The sequence below is a fragment of the Mus caroli genome, chromosome 5 (assembly GCF_900094665.2).
Source record: "Mus caroli chromosome 5, CAROLI_EIJ_v1.1, whole genome shotgun sequence".
Taxonomy (NCBI): Eukaryota; Metazoa; Chordata; class Mammalia; order Rodentia; family Muridae; genus Mus; species Mus caroli.
Genome location: NC_034574.1, coordinates 24625518 through 24639529, shown reverse-complemented (window position 1 = coordinate 24639529; position 14012 = coordinate 24625518). Strand labels below are relative to the sequence as shown.

General features: G+C 41.8%; 1 protein-coding gene across 1 annotated transcript; it reads left to right on the top strand.

The window, feature by feature from the left end:
* The first annotated feature begins 1500 nt into the window (after nt 1–1500).
* On the top strand, nt 1501–13551 carry Tyms (thymidylate synthetase). The gene is made up of 7 exons (XM_021162903.1): nt 1501–1746; nt 3407–3480; nt 6456–6630; nt 10520–10621; nt 11303–11478; nt 12502–12573; nt 13404–13551. The coding sequence occupies exons 1-7, from the start codon at nt 1560–1562 to the stop codon at nt 13539–13541; spliced, it is 924 nt and encodes a 307-aa protein (XP_021018562.1). The 5' UTR covers nt 1501–1559; the 3' UTR covers nt 13542–13551.
* Nucleotides 13552–14012: the final 461 nt, after the last annotated feature.

Sequence of the window (14012 nt, the reverse complement as noted above, 5' to 3'; positions counted from 1 at the left end):
GCTCCAAATGCAAGGGCAGCCACATTCATTAAAGAAACTTTAGTAAAGCTCAAAGCACACATTGCACCTCACACAATAATAGTGGGAGACTTCAACACCCCACTCTCATCAATGGAAAGATTCTAGAAACAGAAACTAAACAGAGACACATGGACACTAATAGAAGTTATGAAACAAATGGATTTAACAGATATCTACAGAATATTTTATCCTAAAACAAAAGAATATACCTTCTTCTCAGCACCTCATGGTACCTCCTCCAAAACTGACCACATAATTGGTCACAAAACAGGCCTCAATAGATACAAAAATATTGAAATTATCCCATGCATCCTATCAGATCACCATAGACTAAGGCTAATCTTCAATAACAGTATAAATTATAGAAAGCCAACATTCACGTGGAAACTGAACAACACTCTACTCAATGATACCTTGGTCAAGGAAGAAATAAAGTATTAAATACTTTTTAGAGTTTAAAGAAAATGAAGCCACAGCATACCCAAACTTATGAGAACAATGAAAGCAGTCCTAAGAGGAAAACTCATAGCTCTGAGTTCCTCAAAAAGGAACTAGAGAGAGCAAACAATAGCAGCCTGACAGCACAAATAGAACCTCTAGAACTAAAGGAAGCAAATTCACCCAAGAGGAGTAGATAGCAGGAAATAATCAAACTTAGGGCAGAAATCAAGTGGAAACAAAAAGAACTATTCAAAGAATCAACCAAACCAGGAGCTGGTTCTTTGAGAAAAATCAACAAGATAGATAAACCTTTAGCCAGGCTAACTAGAGGGCAAAGGAACAATATTCTAATTAACAAAATCAGAAATGAAAAAGAAGACGTAACAACAGAACCTGAAGAAATCCAAAACATCATCATATCCTACTACAAAAGGCTATACTAAACACAACTGGAAAACCTGGATGAAATGGACAATTTTCTAGATGGATACCAGGTTCCAAAGTTAAATCAGGATCAGATTAATTAACAGTCCCATTTCCCCTAAAAAAGTAGAAGCAGTCACTAATAGTCTCCCAAACAAAAAAAGCCCAGGACTTAGTACAGAGTTCTATCAGGCCTTCAAAAAGACCTAATTCCAATTCTCCTCAAACTATTCCACAAAATAGAAACAGAAGGTCCTCTACCCAATTCATTCTATGAAGCCAAAATTACTGTGATTCCCAAACTACATAAAGATCCAAGTATAAGTATAGTATAAGCCAAAGGCTCTTTTTGAGATTGGGTCTCAAGCACCTAGGCTGGCCTTGAACTTGCTATCTCCAGATCCTCTAGCCGACTCAATCTCCCAAGAGCTGGGATTTAATGGCATGCATCCCCATACCCTGATCCTATAGGCTCTTAATGCCAAAATAGGGTAAATACAGATTTGCGAAAGCAGGCAGGTGTTTGCCTTGCAAGCTGTAACCACTTCTGCCACGTGGGGATGGGGTCTGCCAATTCTCGTGGCCGGAAGTTTCCCAGCAGGAAGAGGCGGGCTAAGAGCGCCAGGAAGGTCCTGGTTTTGTCGCTGACTACACTGCTGCCAGACTGCTCCGTTATGCTGGTGGTTGGCTCCAAGCTGCAGTCCGGCGCTCAGCAGCTGGAAGCAGAAGCCCCGCAGCATGGAGAACTCCAATACCTGAGGCAGGTGGAGCACATTTTGCGCTGCGGCTTCAAGAAGGAGGACCGCACGGGCACTGGCACCCTGTCGGTGTTCGGCATGCAGGCACGATACAGCCTGAGAGGTAACTGGGGCTGGTCTGGATGAGCGGGAGGATGTCCGGCAAGCTGGGCGCGCGGAGACGCGGGGCGCGCGTTCTTGGATAGTCCTAACCCGGGCTCTGAGGTTCTAGGAGTCCTAAACTTCCCGCGCGCGACCCAGGTGACAACTACTGCAAGTAAAACAGGTTCTGAAGGTCTGCCTTTGACCTTAGTCCCTGTTAAACCTTTTCTTCCGCATCCAGTTTCAACCAGTTGTGCGGCCCAGAGGGAGGGAGTGGGAAGAAACCTTTGGGAGCTTGTCCGAATCCTGCTCTGAGGTCCTGACTTTGCTCCTCCTCTTCCTCTTATCTCCGGTACCTCTTTGCTGCAGTTTTTAAAGTTGGAGCGAAAATGGCTTGGGCGGTGCTATGGCTGCGCGGGAAAGGGGAGACCCGGGGCCGTTGGCGGGAACTGTGGGGTTTTTCCTCCCAACAGCCTTGGCTTTTATTTTTTATTTTATTTTATTTTATTTTATTTTATTTTTGGTTTCTTTTCGAGACAGGGTTTCTCTGTGTAGCCCTTGCTGTCCTGGAACTCACTCTGTAGACCAGGCTGGCCTCGAACTCAGAAATCCGCCTGCCTCTGCCTCCCAAGTACTGCAGCCTTGGCTTTTAAAGAGTAACAAGAGGCTGTTTAGGAGGAAAGGATGGAATCAACCACAGGGCCCGGAAGGGCACAGAACCTCCTAGGTGTTGACTGAGGGTGGGGGTGCTAATGGTGGTATTCAGGAAACATGAAGAGCAACCTGACACTGGAGTAGAGAGTAGCTTTGAGTGGGGATATGGCCACTCTTAGGAAATTTGCTTAGTCTCTTAAACATTTTCTAGAGCTGTAAACTACAGCTTCTACTGCACAGATTGGTCCAGCCTAAAGGACCTCCAAGAATTGTGGTCCCTGATGAACCACAGACCTTTTAATTCACTTCCTCTGCTTAGACTGTGGATAGGTTTTTTTTTTGTTTGTTTGTTTGTTTGTTTTGTTTTTAGTTTAGTTTTGTTTTGTTTTTGTCCTTTACCTCTCTAGTGTTCATTCAGCTTTTCGATGAAGTTAAAGCTGGAAGTAGTGCTCTGGTTGCAAAACATTTACTCAGACTACACCACTAACCTGAGCATTTTCACTCTGCCTTGTGGGTTGCCTCACCTGCGCCACCCCTTTGCCTCTTAAGCTACTTGTGCATTTCCTTTGGGTACCTGCGAAGTGGAGGTCACAAAGTTCCCTGATAGCCATTCCGAGGAGTAAACAATTCTGTTTCCATATACTAGGTCAGTTTGCTTTCCAAATATCTGAAAACTGTTCAGTTTTTACATGATTGATATCACCTCTATGCCCATGGCATAGTGGACTTGGTGGTGCGGGTGAGGTGCTTTTAGGCTGTGTCTGAGGCCACATTTTGTGTGATGTCATTACAGCCCAGCGATGGCATTCACAGTGGCCGATTAGTGGGCGGGGACTTTTTGCCACATGGGTATCCCCTGGAGAACTGTGTGTCCTCACTGACTTGCCGCGTAGCTGGGCAGGGGCTCTCTCTTTTCCTGCGGCTGCTCCGGGGTCTTGGGTCCCAGGCACTTGCCCTCCGCAGAGAAAGCTGGATGGTGGCTTGCTGTGTTTCCCCACGTTTTAACTGTATGACAAACTGTTTTCCAGATGAGTTCCCTCTGCTCACAACCAAACGAGTGTTCTGGAAGGGTGTTTTGGAGGAGTTGTTGTGGTTTATCAAGGTAAGGGTAGTGCTGCTATTGGGAGCTGTCAGGCTTCACAATCCCAGTCTTGGAAGTCAAGCTTGCAGCTATTAGCCATTCCCACTTCTCCGGTTCATTTTCCAGTTCTGTTTTCTCTCTCCCAGCTATCCTGCTCTCTCTCCTCACTAATCTAAAAACACTGGGATACCCCTGCCCAGGCCTCTGGCACTTGCCACGCCCAGTACTTACTACCTTTTCTTTCCATATGAAGTATGAGTCTCTCCCTTCAGTCCAGTCCCACTGAGACAGCCTTGACCTAATCAAGATCGATTCTTCTCCCTTCTCACTTCTTTGTCTCTCTTTATAGGGAAACATCATCAGCTGGCCTCTAAATCAGCTTTTCCTGATTTTTTTCTGGAAAATAATGGAGAGCTAATTAAGTACAATGTCCTGTGAGTTTCCCAAAGTTAGAGAATCTATTTTGCTACTTGCTATTGTATTCCTAGGTCCAGAACATAGCCAGCCACATGGTATGTACTCAGTCTATATTGTTTACTGGATCAATAGATACCAAAGAGTCGAGTAGGTACCTTGCATATGTGATGACAGCCCCAAGTTCCTCCTGTGTGTCCTCGTCTAGAACAAGTGAGGTTCTGTCTAGTGCTGGTTGAGAGAACTCCAGAAGACAAGCTGAGTTCTGGGCCATACTACAACTCCTTCTTTAGAATACTTAGGGTGATGGCTCAGTAGGTTAAAAGAGGGCTTGTTGTACAAGCATGAGACCTGAGTTCAGTCCCCAGCAGTCACATACAAATTCTGTGTGTGGGACTGGAGAGGTGGCTTAGCAGTTAAGAGCATCTGTAACTCTAGTTCCAATATCATCTGCTCTCCTTGGGCACTGCATGTACATGGTGTATAGACACATGCAGGCAAAACACCCATACACATAAAATTTAAAAATGCTGGGTGTGATTGCATGTATCTGTAACCCCAGTGCTATAATGGGAGGGTGGACATAGGATCTTTGGTGTTTGGCTGGCTACTAGTTTAGCCTAAACAAGCTCCAGCCTAAACAGAGACCCTGTTTCAAGGGAAAGGTAGGAAGTGATGGAGCAGTGTCCTCTGGTTCCTATGGGCTCAGGTACACACATGTGCACGCACAACACACTTAGCACACAAAATAAGTAAAATCTAGGGCACTCAGTATGAATTACATCATCTTAGACCTACCAGACCCTAGATTGCTTACCCATTCTAGAACAGGTTGACAGTGTATTTAGTCTGTCTTAGTTCTATGTAGTAACTGACAGCCTCTGATTCAAGGTAATTCCTCAGAAATTCTAAACATCCATAAAATAGCTTGAGCCCAACCCAAAAAATGGGAAAGGGGGGCTTTTAAAGCACACCATAAAAGATTGAGAAGTTAGCCAGGCAGTGGTGGCACACACCTTTAGCCCAAGCAGTTGGGCCAGCCTGGACTACAGAGTGAGTTTCAGGACAGCCAGATCTACACAGAGAAACCCTATCTTGGAAAACAAAACAAAAAAAGATTGAGAAGTTATTAATTGGGAGTGAAAAAGTTAAAAGAAACCTAATAGAAAGAGGGGCTGGAAATCTGGCTCCGTGGTTGAGAGCACTTGTTCCAGTCTCCACAGGAAGACTAACAACCATCTGTAACTAGTCCCAGGAAGACTAACAACCATCTGTAACTAGTTCCAGGGGATCAGTGCTCTCTTATTGTCTCTGTAGGTCCTAGATGGCACTTGTTGCACAGATATCCATGCAGGCAAAAGAAAAGAAGAAAAGGAAAGAAAAGTCAGTTATCTGTATTGCAGTTGTCACCTGTGTGAAGATAGAATGTAAGCCATGTCACAGAATGCCTACTAAGCACCAAGCATTTTGCTAGTGTTAACTCTTCCTCATTTGACATGTGTGTTAAATTCTGCTAAGGTGTTCTTCAGTAAGATGAGGCTAAAGCAGTCACAAGAGGAATTAATAGCAGGATCAGGCACAGGCCTGAGTATATGTATCACCAAAGGCGTGGGGCAGACTCTCTCCATACTTGGCTGCAGGATGAGAGGATGGGTTAGGATATCATGGAGCCAATCTGATGAGTCAAAATATAAGATAAACATAATGTTATATAAAATATACATGAGGTAAATGCAGTTTTATGGGGTCATATAGATGAATGAAATAGAATTCAAACTTAGTTTAGTGTGACTGAAGCATTTCCAGAAAAGCTAACTATTTATTGTCACTATGATACATGAACAGACTGTACATGGAGTATTAGTAAACAAGTCCACTTGCAGTATTATTCATAGATATGGATCATGTTTGATTCAGCAATTCAAAACTGTCAGATGAGGTAGGAATATATTAGGAATTTGGAGGTTTTAGAAAATTAAAGCCAGGCAGTGATGGTATACACCTTTGATCCCAGCACTCAAGAAGCAGAGGCAGGTGGATCTCTGAGTTTGAGGCTAGCCTGGTCTACAGAGTGAGTTCTAGGACTTCCAGGGATACATAGAGAAACTCAGTCTCAGGGGGAAAAAAGAAAAAATTAAAAGGCTGGAGAAATGGTGCAACGGATAAAAGCACTTGCCATCTAAATCTTACAGACTGAGTTTGGATCCCTGGGATTCTCATAAAAAGCCCTATTTGGTAGTGCCATCTAATCTCAGAATTTTTCTGGGAGGGATGGACCATGGAGATAGGAGAATCTATTGGAAATTCATAGGCTAGCTAGCCTGGGTTGGTGGTACAGCAACAGGAACAAGGTAGAAGGCAAGAACTGCACGCTTACAACTACATATATACATATATACACTAAGATTTTTAAAAGCTGAATGGAATAGAAGAAATACCTTTAGGGAATTTCTAATAAGGAAGTCTGGCCAGGACCAGCCTGCGTAAAGATAGGCTGTACATGGACAGTGTGTGGTGGGTGTGACATTAGTAGCTCAGAATTCCCTCTTATTCCTGTTCTACTCTCTTTTTTTTTCCCCTAGGGATCCACAAATGCTAAAGAATTGTCCTCCAAGGGAGTGAGAATCTGGGATGCCAATGGATCCCGAGACTTTCTGGACAGCTTGGGATTTTCTGCCCGACAGGAAGGGGACCTGGGCCCAGTTTATGGTTTCCAATGGAGGCATTTTGGAGCAGAGTACAAAGATATGGATTCAGGTGAGGAGCAACCAATGCCTCAGGTTTCCTGAGTGCTCTTCCTCAAAAATCCATTGTAGAGTATGCCGGATAAATTTACATCTTGGGGAGCTGATAAGTTTTCTGAGAAGCTATGCTGGGTTACAGTGGAGAAGTTACAATTAAATTGCACAAAATCCCAGTAAACACTTGGTGGCTAGCATGTATTTGTTCATGATTGGATGCTTGGAAGTTTCTAAGCCTTGTCATTGGCAAATAGTGGCAGGTTTGGTTTGTAAGGGTTTAGGGTAGACGGAGGTTCATCTGGGACTGGGTGCAGGAGCTGTCTTTCATGATCATTTGTCTGCAGGGCTGAGGCACTAGCAAGTTTGTCTCAGTGTGGCACCTTACCCTTTTCTTCCTACTCTGTGGGAACAGAGGTGAAGAAAACATCTCCTTTTATGACTGGCATCTTCCTCTCTCTTGGTCCTGCTTGAGTGTCGCAGAGACCTGCCTTCAGCCTTTGTCATTTCTCCCCAGGACAGGTTAATGTCTCACTAGAGTGTGTGTGCTCATGTGTGCAGGAAGTAATAAATTACTGACTAGGCAGATGCCAGAAACCTGGACAGTATGCTTTTCCTCTCAAGGGTCAGTCACAGCTCCTAGTTAATTGGGAGAATTTGGGGCCTTGTGAGGGTTTGAAGGAGAATGGCCCCTGTGGGCTCATATATTTGAATGCTTGTCACCAGAGAGTGGTGCATTTGAAAGGATTAAGAAGTGTCACTTGGGGTGGGCTTTGAGGTTGCAAAGCCCATGCCAAGCCCAGAGCCTCTTAGCCTTCTGCCTGCACATCTGGATGTAGAACCCTCAGCTGCTTCTCCAGCATCATGACTGCCTGCATGCTACCGTGCTTCCCTCTATGCTGATAATAGACTAAACCTCTGAAATAAATGCCTTTTTTCTTTTCCTTTTTTTTTTTAACAAGAGTTGCCAGGGTCTTGGTGTCTCTTCACAGCAACAGAACACTGAACAGGCCTAGCGCACAGATTCTTCAGGAAAGCCTAAAGTTGTATTTGTCTGCAGTTGAGATGTTTTTAATGCTCGTAATTTTTTTTTTTTTTTTAGAAGTTGTGCAATTCTTTATGGACTAGAAATGGGCAAATTGGTAAAGGTAGGAAGTAGAGCGGAAGAGGTTGTTAAGATTTGGGAATTAATATGATGGAGAGTTAGTGTTAATGGGCATAGAGTAATTGAAAAGTTCTGGAAATGAATAGTGTGATGGTTATGTATAGTGTGACTGGGGCATCATCATCTAAAGGTGCTTGCTTCCAAGCCTAAAGACCTGAGTTTGAGAACCGATTCTCACAGGTTCTTTGACCTACACATACCATAACACATGCCACACATATCAAAATAAATGAATATAGTAAAATGTAAAGTCAGTTTTAATAGTAAATTTAATGTTTGTATATACTCATTTATTTTTGAGTCAGGGTCTCACTATAAAGAGCCTTGGCTGGCCTGGAACTAATTATATAGACAAGGCTGGTCTTGAACTTGTACAGATCTGCCTGCATCTACCCTCTCACCCTTCTCAAGTGCTAGGATTTATTACCTTTTTTTTTTTAAAGTAGTGGAGGATGAAAGTCTTATGCAGCTGTAGCTGACCTTCAACTCCTTTGGACTGTCTCCACCTTTTAGCTGGTGGGACCAGGCATGTGCCACCATGCTTACTTTATTGCTTTTTGTTTGTATGTTTTGAAACAGGGTTTCTTTGTGTAGCCGTGGTTGTCTTAGAATATACTATGTTGACCAAGCTAGATCCAAACTTCTAGAAATCCACCTGTCTCTGCCTCCTGAGTGCTAGGATTAGAGGTGTGTACCACAAAACCCAACTTATTGTCTTATTTTTAAATTTTCATTCAAAATCCTGCTAGATTCACAGGAAAAATATTCTTTAATGTAAACAGTCTCTCTGTGTTTTTATTGTTTCCCCTACAAGCAATAATTGCTACAATTTGTTTTGTACCTTGTCTACAGTACCATTATTTAGAATATGTGTGAAATCTATTTTCTATTTAAGATCCACTGTTCTATGGGACAATAATACATTGTGTTGAAAGGGTGACAAAGGGTGGTTAGTAGTCACAAAAACTGCATCTCCTGGGGATGCTGGGAGAATCTAGAACTGCTGAGGTTGTAGATGATTGATATAGTTTTGTTACTAAGCTAGAATTGCTAACGCTAATAGCTTTGAGGAAAAGAAGTTTACTTAGATCAAGGTTTCTTAAACTTCTCTCTGGCTCTTTTTTGCCCAATAAATTAAATTTTTATGTAGCTCCAGGTATATAGTAAATATACAAGCCAAAATGAAGTAAATCATTAAAAATTTACTTTATGACAATTCTTTGGTATAAATGTAATTCAGCATTTATTAAAGATGAAAACAAATTTACACAGTAATGAGATAGTTATGCTTGTTAATTTTCACACAAAGAATTAAATCGGCTTAATATAGGTTGTAGGGCATTTTCAGAGTCTATGGATAGTTTAATTTTATACACGTCAGGGATGAGAACTTACACCACAGAAATATGTAGTACAAAATGCCAGAAGTATGGTTGCCATTTGAGAAATAGGCGTTTCTTCTTCTAATCCCAAGCCAGAATTCATTGAGTGGTGTTTTCACGAAACCTAAGTTAGTTTTCAAAACCAAAGATTCTTAATACAATCCAAAGATACACTAATTTGGGCTAGGAAGATGACTCAGTAGGTAATAACTTAAGGTCAGTCTCTTAGAGGGCAGGACAAGAAAACAAATTCCTGAAAGTTGTCCTCTGCCCTCCCCATGTGCACTGACACATGCACCACTCCACACTTACATCATACGCATACACACAATATTAGATACATTTAAATATTAAGAACAACTCTCCCACAAATCAAAGATAGACTAATTTGAATATATGACAGAGCCAGGAAATAATGAGAGCTTTGTTTTTTCAGAACTAGATCATTATGATTCTAGAAAAGCAGCAGGCTGTATGTACAATAACATGCCACCATTTATAATATTTAATTTTCTCGAATCCAAGCTCAAGTGTTTCAGGCAGTGTTTGTGTTATACACATGTACAGTGCACAGTGTGTTGAGTATTTAGAACCATGGCTGCAGTGAAGTGCCAACATACAACACAGGGAGCACTTCAGAGTCATGTTGGGGTCTTTATGCATTTGATTGTAAATTAGTTTTTGGATGTTGCATGTTTAGTTTTTCATGGCTCCCACATTCCTTTACCCAATCACATGTGAATTTGTTTGTGTGTGTGTGTGTGTGTGTGTGTGTATTTACCCTAAGCCCATAGTTCAGGAAGCTGTGGTAAAATCTCAATGCTGGTGGTCCTGATGTCTACATTTTGATGATAGTCTTCAGAATTCCAAGGTGACAGAATATTCGGTGATAAGAGAAGTGCGTGTTTCTTCTTATGAGGTCATCAGAATTCACTCAACGGAGCTCCACCCTAATGACTTCTAATCCTAATCATCTTTTAAAGGCTGCATAATTGGATTAAATTTCTACCTAAAAATGAAAATTACATTTCAACTCATAAACTCTTGGGTGACACATTTAAACCTTATTCCAATAGCAGTTAGAAACAGGGACAGTTTTAAGTGGAGGAAGTGACATTGTACAGACTAAATATTTGGAAGAGTTATGAATAAAAGAACTTAAGCTCTTTAAGATAGATATGGTTTCAGAAAGGATCCTGGACTATCCAGCAAGATCTGAGAAATACCCAGAATATGCTGTGTCTTTTAGAACCATGTGTCAGGGAGGGGCACTGAGTGAATGCTGATAGTGTCACCACAAGAGAGGCTGTGTGTGTCTGATGTGACTTAAGTATACATGTATTCTCCTGACAATTCTACAGATTACTCGGGACAAGGAGTAGACCAGCTGCAAAAAGTGATTGACACCATCAAAACCAACCCTGATGACAGAAGAATCATCATGTGTGCCTGGAACCCAAAAGGTGGACAGCATCCCAGTCATTTTCCTTTGGATAAACTGGCAAATTAGCCAAAAGGAAGCAAGGTGGCCACTGGAACTGCCTCTAATCATGTAGTTGATTGTGTACCATTGAGCAACTCAATCACACTTTGCTCTTATTTTCACATTTATGTTTTGGGGGTTAGGCTCATGTGATCCTCTTTATGCTTTTATATTACATGAGCATTTGAAGTGTAATTTTGACTTGCCTGTGAAAAACACCTATGATTTAAAATTTTAATTTGGAGCAGATGAAGTTTCAAGTGTTAACTAGATTATAAAACTAAACTCTACAAGGGTATAGTGAGTACCCAGGAAAGGACATTTGTATTTATAATAACTTAATAACAGATGTATCTCACATGCATGTTTCCTATGGCCTTTGCACATGAGATAATTTCCCTTTTATTTGATGCCATCAACAGTGGCTCTAATCCTTCATTTTAGCTCAGATGGGAGAGCATTACTTCAGCATAAGTGTATACTTGCAGATAGCTAATGGACAAGCTTCCATGGCCTCTGCTGGATGGTTGGGAAAATAGTCTGACTTTGAAGGTATGAATTGAGGTGTGTAACCTGCTGGCTGTTTTCATGGTTGGCTTGTTTGCTATTTTACCTTTCTCATAGCTATATGAAACCCCTCTCAATCCCCTTGTCTCCTCAGATCTTCCCCTGATGGCACTGCCTCCTTGCCATGCCCTCTGTCAGTTCTATGTGGTGAATGGGGAGCTATCTTGCCAGCTTTACCAGAGGTCAGGAGATATGGGTCTGGGTGTGCCCTTCAACATTGCCAGCTATGCTCTGCTCACCTACATGATTGCACATATCACAGGCCTGCAGGTGAGTTTCTTTCAGAAGGCATAGTTAGAGCCAATGCAACACATTGACCTCATAGCAGGGAATTCAGTCTGATTAGTATTAGAATTTTATACATGTAAATAAGACATGAATTGGCTTACCTTATAACCCTCCTTGGAGCTTTCTGGCCTCTTGTTGCCTATGAAAACTAACATTCACATAGGTTGTGTGTGTGTGTGTGTGTGGAGGGGGGGTGGAATTTTGTTTTTGTTTTTTGTTTTTGAGACATGGTCTCAAAATCCACATTAGCTCTAACTTATTGTCACACAGTCTAAGAGTGAAGACCTAAGATTTCTGAGTGCTTGTGAAAAAACAATGTCTTGTGACTTTAGTTTTTTTCAAAAAGAGAATTGTTCTTGGAATGTGTGTTCATGCTCCTCTCATGTGTAGCAGATAGGAGAGAGTTTACTTCAGCTGTTATTTATATACCTTTATGGAAAAACATGTTTTTGCCATATGCAGCTTGTCTTTGATTATATACTTTACTCACGTGGCTCTTCTTAACGCTCAGAGAATAGAGTGTCTGATGCTCTGGATAGAGCTGGCTATTGCATGAGACTTTAGTCCACCTCATTTTTAGGCCCTCCCTGCTCTTCTAGGTTCACAACGCCAACGAGAGCAGTAAATATGTGTGTGAGCCATCATGTACAACTTAAAAAAAAACTTTTGTAAATTAGCTCTTCTCAAAAGCCACACTGATAAAATTCCTGCTTTGGGACGATTTGAAGTATTTGCATGTTATATAGTGTGTTATTGTGTATGTTATATAGTGTGTTATTGTGTATGTTATATAGTGTGTTATTGTATATGTGGGGGCACACATATTCCATTGTGTGTGTGTAGAGATCAGAGGACAATGGGTCCCAGGTTGTCAGGCTTGGTGACAAATGGCTTTACTCACTGAGCCATCTCACCTGCCCTTAATCTGTTTTAAAATGATGTGCTTTAAAAAGAATTGAAACGAAAATATTAACTGTTGTGTTTTTTCCTGTGAGACATTTTTAGCCAGGTGATTTTGTCCACACTTTGGGAGATGCACATATTTACCTGAATCATATAGAGCCGCTGAAAATTCAGGTAAGAAATATACCTGTTAGGTCTCTTTTTGAGCTTGGTGCCTTCTCTTGACAACAGATTGGATGGCAGGACATCTTTTGTCTCACAGTCACTCTGGTTGATGCTGTCTTACATGGAAGTGCTCCAACCGTAGGGCTTTTAATAATGGGGGTGAGCAGGGATAAGACTATAACCAGCTTTAACCATAAGCACTGAAAATCATAAGGTATTGCATACCAGTACCAGGGAGAGAAGCCCAGAGATATGTCGTTTTAACTCATAATTTTACTGGAAGAATCAAAGTATAAATGTTTGACTTTAGTTTGATGCTTAAGTCCAGTAAGCAGTTAGGTCTGAACTTTAAAAAGGCTGTCTGTTCTAATCCCTATAACACAGTAGCCATCAAATGAATTGAGATGGCAGTAAGAATGAGTATCCATGTTTCGTGACCCTTAAGGGAAAAAACTAGACTGGCATGAGTAAACAACTGTGTCCCTAAGTTTAGTATATTTATCAGGAGTTACCTGGTGGCTTCAGCTGATGATCACAGCTAGTTAAGAGACTCCTGGAGTAGGAGCATTCCAAGGCTTGCCTAGGCTACAGAATGGGTTCAACATAAGCTTAGATAACTGACCAACACCCTGTCTCACAATAAGAAGCTGGGCTGCAGCTGAATTGTAGATTACTTTTGTAGATCTCACAAGGCCCGAGGTGCAATCCCCAATGTTGCAGAAAGAAAAGAAGTACAATATTGCACTCCTGTAAAATAGTACCCTGTGGTAAAATACTGTATTGGTTTCATGAGGAGACACAGGAATGAATGTAAAATAATGCCATGATTTTGTTTTTAGCTACAGCGAGAACCAAGACCTTTCCCAAAGCTCAAAATCCTTCGAAAAGTTGAGACAATCGATGATTTCAAAGTTGAAGACTTTCAGATTGAAGGGTATAATCCACATCCAACAATTAAAATGGAAATGGCTGTTTAGAGTGCTTTCAGTGATGCTGTGAATATCACCGTTTTTTTTTAATTAGGTATTTTCCTCATTTACATTTCCAATGCTATCCCAAAAGTCCCCCATACCCTCCCCCCCCACTCCCCTACCCAACCACTCCCACTTCTTGGCCCTGGCGTTCCCCTGTACTGGGGCATATAAAGTTTGCATGTCCAATGGGCCTCTCTTTCCAGTGATGGCCGACTAGGCTATCTTTTGATACATATGCAGCTAGAGTCAAGAGCTCCGGGGTACTGGTTAGTTCATAATGTTGTTCCACCTATAGGGTTGCAGATCCCTTTAGCTAGTTGGGTATTTTCTCTAGCTCCTCCATTGGGGGCCCTGTGATCCATCCAATAGCTGACTGTGAGCATCCACTTCTGTGTACACCTCCAAGTGTAGCCATTACAGTTGCTCATGGAGTAGCCTATGAAGTACTTCAGGTAGAAGCACTCGCAGTCCCTC

Coding starts and splice junctions, on each gene's coding strand:
- Tyms (XM_021162903.1), top strand. CDS start 1,560: ATGCTGGTGGTTGGCTCCAAGCTGCAGTCCGGCGCTCAGCAGCTGGAA. Junction 11,479..12,501: donor CACATATCACAGGCCTGCAG/GTGAGTTTCTTT, acceptor AGACATTTTTAG/CCAGGTGATTTTGTCCACAC. Junction 12,574..13,403: donor TAGAGCCGCTGAAAATTCAG/GTAAGAAATATA, acceptor TTTTGTTTTTAG/CTACAGCGAGAACCAAGACC.